The 10,211-nt window shown below is 38.5% G+C and overlaps 1 protein-coding gene across 3 annotated transcripts in view; it reads right to left on the bottom strand.

The window, feature by feature from the left end:
- Positions 1-764: 764 nt before the first annotated feature.
- GPR158 (G protein-coupled receptor 158) overlaps positions 765-10,211 on the bottom strand; it is a 199,248-nt gene continuing 189,801 nt past the window's right edge. Inside the window, exons 10-12 of one of the 3 annotated variants that reach the window (XM_083827611.1) lie at positions 9,416-9,562; positions 7,837-8,659; positions 765-820 (exon numbers count right to left, since the gene is read on the bottom strand). In XM_083827611.1, the coding sequence (XP_083683737.1) occupies positions 780-820; positions 7,837-8,659; positions 9,416-9,562 (1,011 nt within the window). In that variant the 3' untranslated portion in view covers positions 765-779. Of the gene's footprint in view, positions 821-2,978; positions 8,660-9,415; positions 9,563-10,211 lie in introns of those variants that run through there. The other 2 variants (XM_083827610.1, XM_083827609.1) reach the window with 2 other exon arrangements.

The raw sequence follows: 10,211 nt of genomic DNA, 5'->3' as shown, positions 1-10,211 counted from the left end.
AGCAATCCTTTCTTTTATTTACTTCTAAGGCCTTTTACCCATCTACTGGATAATCTTTTCTTTTGCAGCTACAAAGGTGTAATGATTCTGTATATTTTTTGCTCCCACGAACAGTAAAGAAAAAGAAATAAAAATATCAGGACAGGCCCTTTGTTCTCACTCAAATGAATTGAAAATTTCAAAAAAAAAAAAAAGAATGGAAAAAAACAAAAGGAGAGTGGCAGCCAGAAGAGGTGGTACCAACACCCCTTGCTGACTGTTGTTTCCACAGAGATTTATAAACTGATTTGGAAGTAATTTATCATATGCAAACCTTACGCTTCATTTCATTTTGCAAGTAGAAATGTGTTGATTTGTTTCTAATGGAAAAAATGAATCACAGTACAGTTTTTCTGCAGTGTAAATCAACATGTAGATAAACAGGTTATTTTTGTACATTATGAATAGTGGTTGAAAATATTTAAATGGATTGTATATTCATGTTGGCACACTTGTGTATACAATATGTATATCTATACTGTGCAGCAGATCATAAACACATTCTTCAAAAATATATAGCTATTTTGGGTGCAATGTACTTTTTTCCATGCTTTGAACACAATGAAAAATTAGGCCCAACTCAGATATCCAGAAATCTAAAATGCAGTAATTTGAAGGCAAAATGTTCAGTGTTTGATTTGTTTGTATGCTTTCAGTGACTTAAAAGAGCTAACATAAATAAATGGAAAAAAAAAAGAAAAATCACCTGCATAAATGGAGAAAGTTCAATTTTCCAAATACTAAAGAACCAGAAGATTGAATATTGCAACATGATGAAGACCTGCCAAACCAACAGAAACAATCAATTATTACCTAATATCTTTTATTAAATTTCTAGCACTGTTAAAGCTAATTTCTGAGTTGATGAAATTAGCTCTTTTAGAACTGGAAAAAGTTAGCTCCAATCTGTCAGAAATACTATTTTTATTGGGAGGGTGGGGTGGGGTGGGAAGTGTTTAGCTTGAAGTAACTTCTTTGCAGACAGATATGCCACAATATAAGTCTGAACCAAATCAAATGCCATTTTGAAGAGTTATAATAGAAAAAAAAAAACTAAATTTAAAAATTCTTTGATGGTTCCTCCACATTCTAGTACATATATATACACACACACACATATATATGGTGGAAGACATTATTTCAGCTATGCAAAAGTTCAAGCACTCAATGTACGTAGCTAAACCTGTTCTCTCCAGCCAGTTCTGGTCAAAATAATTTTGTTCTTCACATTGCCACTATGATGAGGCTTCTTCACAGTGACTGTCTGCTGAGGGAGAAAAGCTCTGGGCCAGTGCTCAGTAACCGAGACAGTAAAGTGCTTCCTGAAGTTTAGACAGAACCTCTTGTGTTCCAGTTTGTAGCCATTGCCTCCTATCCTGACACTGGGCACCACTGGACAGTGCCTGGCTCCATCTTCTTTGCACCCTCCTTTCAGGTATTTAGAGGCATTGGTAAGATTCCCCTCTGAGCCTCCTCTTCTCCAGGCTGAATAGACCCAACTTTCTCAGCCTCTCCTCACAGGAGATCATTTTGGTGGCCCCACATTGGACTCTTTCCAGTAAGTCCATCTCTTGTGTTGTGGAGCCCAGAACTGGATTGGCCTTCCCTTACTCCTTAAAAGCCATGCAAGTGTCAGAAGTGGAGCTCAGAAGACCCAGTTGGTTATGACACCGTGTCTGAAAGCCTTAGGTTTGAGATTAACTCCACGAAGTAGTTCAGAGTAAAATGTCCAGGCTATATTTTCCTGATATCCAGAATTGTGCACAGTTCACTTACTGAATGTACATAATTCCCTTCCCCTTCTCTCCCACTCATGGTCACGGCCCCATCACTCCTCGATATCATGACTCAGGATGATTACAGAAACAGCAGTGTTTCAACTCAGGAGGCACTCTGAAAGTTAAATGAATATGTGCCTGTGCAAGAAACTACTGGAACTCCTACATGAATAATGGGACAATAATAAAAATGGTATGACAACTGAAAATAAACTAATTAAGCCTAACTATTTATACAGACATAAGAATATACAAAGGCTGTGCTGGATGAAAGGCTCACTTAGCCCCATATCTAGTAGTATTTGATTATGGAAAGAAACCAGGGTGATTATGTAAGGACAATTCTTTAAGCAAACTGCAAATTAAGAGTTTTCATCCACCGCTTTCAGGCATCTTGATAAATCTCTCTTCTATGACCTGCCTAATGCTTTTTGAACTCCTGGTATCCACAGCAATCTGTGAAAATGAGCTCCACAATTTAATTATGGCATATGTGGAAGAAAACTTCATTTGTTTTAAAATGCTGCATGATGGCCACCCTGGGTGTTCTGTAATTCCTGCAGGATGAAAACCAGCATATACTGGTTTTCTAATCATCTTCAGACCATTTGTTATTTTATGTATCATCATGCTCTGTCATCTCACTTCCGAGTTAAACAAGCTGCAGTTGATCTAGTCACTCCTTACACAGCAGCCATTCTCTGTCTCTGATCATTTTTGTTACCTTTTCTACAAGTTTTCTACATTAGATGAGGAATCCAGACATGCACACATACTGTACAGGTGAACTATAGGCTTTTACAATGACATCATAGGCAGCCATCTATTTATTTCCTAATCTTTTCTAACGTTTTAGTTGTCATTACTTTCAGAAGAATATAGTGCAAATCCTACAATTTTGGTCTCTAAATTGCAGCAACTGAGAAAAGAGAGCTGTTGGTCATGGTATTTCCATAACCTGAAATCCTGAACACAGCGTGCAGCTAGTCCAATGGTTGATGTCAAGAAAACAATGAAAATCCTGAAAATGCTGATGTTGTGATCAGATCACATATCCTGTAAAACTCATTTTTGATTATTTTACAGATTTGATGCTTAGTTTGTTTAATTCGGATCAATAATGACTTCAGAAAAATCACAACAAAAAAGGCTGTAGACAGATTTCATATAAATGTGCTTTATTGCAGAGAAGTTACATTATTTACATGCTGCAACACATTACAACATAAATCTATCAAGTATTTCATGGTGGATGCTGTTGGTTGCCAGATAACATTGTTATAAGAACCACATTATAAAGTGAAGAGACTTACAGCTTTATATACTCTACAACTTGGAGTAGCTAAAATGTTAAAAGTCAAAAGGCAGTGTTTTCTCAGGCCTGCCTGTTGTCATATGCATGCAAAAGCCTAAGGAGAGCAAATATAAAAGTATTGTCCAGTTTCAGGTCTATGATGCCACCAAAGCTGATGATAGGTGTGTACTGATTTATATTTTAAAGCGTATAATCTTGCATAAATTATACAAGTCTAATAAGATTGGTATAAATCTAATTATTTATAAACCATGGCTTAGAAATAAAGGAGAAATGCAGCTTGCACATGCATTTAAAAGGACAACCTAGCAAATGTTTGTGACCTTAGTGTTTATTATCTTTTCTCTTAACAGATCTGCTAGAAAACATCTTAATTCTAGAGTTGCACTTCTCTTGGCTGAATAATGACAATGAAACTCCAGAAAAAGACAACTAAGCAATCTAGCCAATATATGCTGGTGGAGAAAAATCTATGAAATACAGAACATTAGTTATGTCTAACTTAGTATGTCTTCATTAAGCAATGTTTCTAGCAGCATCATAGTGAAATATAATAGTTGAGTGAAGTTTGGCCCCTCTTTCTTAAGTGCAAAATAATCTAAAGTACCAATTGAATCTGTAGCCCAAATATCCATTGCTAAATAAACCGGGGAAAGCTTTGTTGCTTTCTGAAGGAAAGTTCTCCAGTTGCATCAGTCTTAGGATATGTGACCACAACAAGCCTAAAGAACCATAACAGACATTTTTTAAGAAGTGAGGGAAAGGGTCAGGATGAAAGAAAACAAAATCAAACAAGCGTACACAAGCCAGTGCTTTCCCTGGTCAACCAGCCTTCATTCTTCTGCTGCCAGTGCAGCTGGGCTGATTTACACCAGCTAAAGAATGGACTTTGTTTCTGTGTTTCTAATGAGGATATCTTTAAAAAAGAAAGTAAAAAATAAATGAGTAAGGAATTGTAGATAGAGAACAGCGGCACAGATACAGTCATGCATGAAGGGCTTGATCCTGCCAGTGCAGCAAGGGACCAGGGTGCTGTGTGGCTGACGCAGGTGCCCTCACCCCTGGTGGCTGCTGCAGCATCCACCAAGCAGCAGCGTGTCCTTGAGGTAAAGAAGGACAGGAAGAAGGACAGAAGATCAGGACAAGTGAAGTCACCAGGGCTGGTGCCTGCTCCTTGTGAACATCTTCTCTAATGGGCAGTGAGGAGGTACAAAAATCTTTTTTTCATGACTCCGCTACAGATGCCCACTTCTAACCTCAGCGCTTTTGTAAGTAAGGGCAACCTGCCCTCCTCCCCAGTTCATATCAACCACCTCCTGGATGTGCTACAGGACCTTCTTCCAGTGGTAGGAGAGGCACAAGGTGATCACCATATTCAGTAGGTTTAATTGTGTATCTCTCTGGAAAGGGTCAACATGCCCCCGCAGGACTTCCAGAGAGCTGTGTTCCCAGGATGGACTTGTTCCCACACAGGGCAGTTTAGGGTTACTTTCCCTCTGATCAAATCCCACTGAAGCTGATGGAAAAGTTACTGCCAAATTTTGTGAGTGTCTGGCATTGGGAAGGGGAAATTTGGGCACACGGGCTCTAACTTCATCTCTTTTCCAAACTAAATAGCGAGCTGGATTTGGGCTGCACATGGGTCACCAGTGGCACTGTGTGGGCAAAGTGGGTGCACAGATGGCCAAAGTAAGGGTTCTGGCCAGAAGATGCGTCTTGAAGGTAGAGACTAGGTCTCCAAGGCTATGACTACACCCTACAAAAGAGGGGTGGGGGAGTCAGACCAGCCCAGGACAGCAAAGACCCAAGTCAGCATGTCCCCACGGTGGAATCGAGCACCGTCCAGGCTCACCAGGTTGCTTGGGGCAGTTTGGCCACTGTCACCTAGAGCTAACGAGCTCTGACTCTTGGTAGAATTTATGAGTGAGGCCAATGTGTTCACACAGCACCGGGACCTGAGCTGACTTGTTTACAACTGGCTTAGGCATCTGCATGTCCCAGCTTTGGGCTTAGCAGAGGCAGTAGGAAGATCAGGTCTGTCTTGATCTGTCAGTGTAGATGTGCCTGTATTCTCCTGTCCTTGTCAAAGGACAAAAATTTCCTCCTCATGTCCAACTTGTCTAAGTCCCTCTGATCATTGCATTTTATCTTAAGCCACTTTTTCTATGATGCCACAAAAATCAGTTTATACTACATACGTGTATGTGCATGTGTGTATTAGATATGACATTATATATATTAAACATATATAAATATCTATTATATATATATATTATATATATATTTAACAACACATTCTATTCAATCATCCTCATTTCGTGTTCTTTCATTGAATCCCATCACTTCTCTCAAATTGCACAAGTTCTTTAGGACTGAGCTGTCTTTATTTTGGAGTACGGTACTTACAGCCAATTCTAGTGAATAGCACTTCACTGGTACTACATTCAGATGGGCGAGGGTGGAACCTAGGTTTTATTATTAGTGATGCACAGATTCTCTATGATACCTCCTAGGCCCTGATGGTATACCATGAGTGTTTCTGCACTAAGACTCATAGTTGTAAACGGGCCACCTTTAAATTAAGCTCATATGCAGGATGAGGACTGTAGCTATTACTGAAAATTAGCACTGTACTAAATACTAACTTTTTACTGTAAATGTATGTATAAATTAAAAATAAATAAATAAAACCTAAGCATTTGGAGAGTGGGAGAGAGATGCCATCATTTTCTTTCCTGCTGTCTCTTACAATTGCATATACAGGGCAAGAGTAATATTTTAGATTCTCTCTCCTCACTTGTGTATCTCCAAAGGCCAATTTCTGGAGGTTTGCCAACAGGGATAAACAGTAAACTGTTGTTCCATATGAGCTAGCTAATATATTTCCCAGGGTTGTCTGGTGTTAGTAAAGCAGGTCATCATTTCTGGGGTATATTTATTGTCATTCTTGCTCGTCTCATTTAGTAGTATATCCTCAGTATGAAATACTGAACAAGATCATCATTACGGATGTTTAAAATTGGTATTCTGGTTTCTTAGATTATATTTTCCAATTTCTAACAAACAACAGATAAGTTGTCCTAAGACTTACCAGAATATGCAGCTAAGACGACTGGATTTCCACTATTAACAAAGTCTATGAGCATTAACAGGGAAGTGCATAACAAATAACTTGCTGTGTATAAAACCCCTGAATAATACAGTATCAAACTATAAATTTAAATAACAGAGCATAAAACAAAAAGTTCACTATATAAATCACAGGAAAGGAAAAAAAAAAATCTCAAAGCCCAAAGGAATTTCCCAATGAGAGTTACGGCTTCCACAGCCAGTGGAAGATTACTGTAATTCTATATATTAACAAAAAGTCTATAGCAGGTATTTTAAGTTACAATAAGAAGAAAATATCTGCAGATTGCATAAATGTGTTGTTGTGTCACATAATATCAAAGTTATTTGCAAAAATTATACAATCTGGAATGCTTTAATATGAGACACAACAATGTACTTAAACACACAGTAATAAGAAAATGAGAGCAATCATTATATAAAATGTATTTTTGGGATGCATTGAGTTAGCAGTGCTATCAAGATTAAAATATGCAAAGTGAATAGTCGTCATTTTAACAGCTGCTCATTGATACCCCTTTTTGCCATCAGGACATTTTCTGTGCCCTACTTCTGTTGGATCTCTAAAGTCCCAAGGGCGAGTTAAAGCCAGTTGTGGCATTCAGAAATAATTCTGTTAAGACTTACAGTGTGCGTTTGTTACCACTTTTTTTTTTCCTTTTAAAGGAGAAGTGATTTCACAAAGGCAGGTTACTTTCATTGACACAGTACAATCCTTGGAGTAGGGAACACATTCTGGGCACCGCTAATCACATTGTTGGCACTCAACAAATAAATAATAACAATAATAATAATTTGCTTTGTTTAATTCCTACGTATTTGTTGTGCTGATTCCTTTAATTAAAGTGATGCTCCTTAGGAATTTTCAGATCCTTTTGGCCTAAGTCCCTTCTGTCTTTCCTGTTGTCTTTCTTCTCAATGTTGCTACTCTCCTCAGTCCAAAAGCCTCTTATTTTCGAGGTGTTGCTGTTTTATTTGCACTTATAGCAGGGGTGTTTGATAAAGCTACACTTCTTTCTGCATTTGGTAAATCTGGTGTATCATACTCCCAAGGGCAGACTTCAGCTCGAGATGCTGAAGGTTGCTGTAAGTAACTACTTGGCTTACGGGAGTCAGACGAAAGCACATTTCCCTCAGAAGAGGCATTTTTTTTCTGTTCCACCAATTTATTGATGTTTTCCACTGCTTTCGGGGGTAGCTCATCAGGCTCCCCAGCACAAATATTCGGTGCATATCTATTAAAGTTCTCACACTTCAGCCCAGGTGAGACCTGAGACTTGGAATTTGATTGTTTTTTCTCATTTTCAAAAACCTGCTGCTCTTGTGCCTCCCTAGTGGCTGCCTCCACCTTCTCTGAGCTCTGTTGATTTGGCTGTTGATACCCCTCGGGTGTCTTCTGCTTATGATGAGATTTCCCCTTCAGCTGGGAAGGGTGATTTTTCTCTGGCTCTGAGGAAGCAATAGACACATGTTTTTGAACCTTAGAGTCAGAAGGCACAGGACCAGGAGTTTGGTCATATATCTCCCAAGGACAAACTTCTCCTATGTCGAAAGTGTCCTTGTGCAGAGACTTACCTGGGCCAGTGTCTGGATTTGTGGGTGTTTGAGCAACCCTTTGCTGTTTCATAATTCCAGACTTATGGGTTTTCTTTGCTTCCTCAGAGTGGGTAGAGTTCTTCCGGTGAGACTCCTTATGCTCCCCTTTATCAGAAGCTGAGTGCTTTTTGCTGGCCTCCTTACCCTTCTGCTGAGCTTTATGAGATTTAGTGCTCTCTTCTAGACTTTGTGTTTTACCCGTTAGTCCCAGAGTCTTTTCCTTGGCACTAGCAATAACACTGAGGGATTTTTGTAACACAGATGTTCTTGGATGCAGAGGCTTCTTATCTGCACTTAAGTTATGTGCACTTACTGATTTGCACACCAAAGGGACTGATTCAGTGGACACTGCTTCAACCTTTTCAGGAGCTTTTTTGGTTAAATCGTTACCAGTCAAGGAATCCAGAAGTGAATTCTCAGCAGCTATAACTTCTGTGCTTTCTGTAGTTAAGCTGTTAGGTTCTCCTGTTTGATCCCTAACATGATCGTAAGTGCTGTGGGACTTTTTTAATGAAAAGACTCTGCTTTTGATAGTCTCTTCTTTTGGCTTTACAGAACTGGTGGAATCCTGTGGGTTTTTTTTCAGTGTAGCTGTGTTTTTCACAGCACTGTGCTCCAGCAGGTCCTTCTCATCCCTGGAGCACTGCCTGGTGACTGTCTCCGGGATTTCTGTAATACGCCTCATTATTGAGCGTCCCAGGCCCTTCTTAGAGCACCTTTTTTTCTGGAGATGTGGGTTATTAGCAATCATCTTTTTCCTTTTATAGATTTCAAGCTGGGCATATAGTTTCTTCAACTCATCCTGTAAAGTAGAGTAAATAGCAAAAATAGTACGTAGAGTGAACAGTCAAACAAGCAGCCCAATGAACGCATTACCCATTGCTCTAAAAAACTTATTTCACTCTCTTTTCTAACTCTTGAATATGCCATTCCTCCATGAACTTGAATCTCATGTTTTTCTACCTTAAAATAAAGTTCAACCCTGGTGCACAAACCAGTTACCTTGCATAGCTGTGCATCATACAGCATGCACAATTAATTACATTCCTACAATACCCTGGTACAAGATTTCCTGCTGACCCCTACAGATATTATGTATTCTGGGATTGTAAGTAAGAAAAATTCCAGGCAAAATCGCCCTTTTACCATGTAACATAGGAATAATGTAGCTTTGTTTCTATTTCATATGTTTGTTAAAATTATATGTTATATACTTAGGTATATATTATGTACAAACGACTAATCACTGTGACACCAAATGCTGTTTATGCTTCCAGATAATTCAAAGAGTCCATGTAAACTGATAAACAGCTCTTGCTGTGGATGCTTCTTTCTCCTCAGCCTCCAGCTTGACTTTCACTACAACAAGTAATGTGACTTCACACTAGTGAATTCTTTCTATGATATTTTACATGACCTGATACCAGAATCATTGAAAGACCTAAGCTGACCTGTTTCATCTGGCATCTGCAAAAAAAGTCAAACAAGTGTGATTCAGAGTTTACTGACAGGAAAAAGTGTTATTGAAATAAATGATATTTAAATGAGTTATATATACCCGAATATCTTCAGGATCCAAACTATGCTCGCTCCATGCTGAATTGATACTGCTGTTCAGATAGGATCCAGATCGACCCATATCGAGCTCATCTTCGTAAGCTTCTGTAGCTATATCATCTCTTGGGTTATTGCTTGAATGTGAAAACTGCAATAGGCATTCATAACAAAGATGTTGCCATCAGTGCACTGTAAAAACTTATATCAACAGTTTTCATGACATAGTCAATCACAACAGATTTCATCTGGTTTTCTAAACTCAAAATACTACCCATAAGTTCTACTGGTGTAAGTAGTGTCCTATAGAATATCAGCACTGTATGGAAGAAACTCGTATTCATGGTGGGTTAACTTGAAAGGTTTAGAGATCTGTATTAGAAAAAAAAACACTTTGTACTTGTTTTGATGCTTATTTGAGCCTCTTTACAATGCATTTACATTAAGCGAGTACGACAAATATATGGGAACAGTCTTTCAGTGAGAATTAGCAATTAGGCTGCTAAAATCATAAGACTGTAATTTATATTCCATGCAGTTGAATAATCCTGAGGAAAGCAGTTCTCCCATTTTATATCCTGACCCTGCAAAAGAAGAGATAAGGTGGCCAAAAAAGAAAAAGGGAAAAAAAAAGGAAAAAAATAAAAAAAGATGATCTTTCTCTTGTAAGTTTTAGCAAATGCTCAGATCAAGCATTGCAGAGAGGTTGTGTCAACCTTTTTTTTATTTATATGGATTCATTCATCTGTGGTTACTATTGCTCATGTAGTCATCTGGCCTCAGGACTTTATGAATGGAAC

This window comes from Anser anser (genome assembly GCF_964211835.1).
Source record: "Anser anser genome assembly, chromosome: 2".
NCBI lineage: Eukaryota > Metazoa > Chordata > Aves > Anseriformes > Anatidae > Anser > Anser anser.
This window is presented reverse-complemented; position numbering and strand designations above follow the sequence as displayed.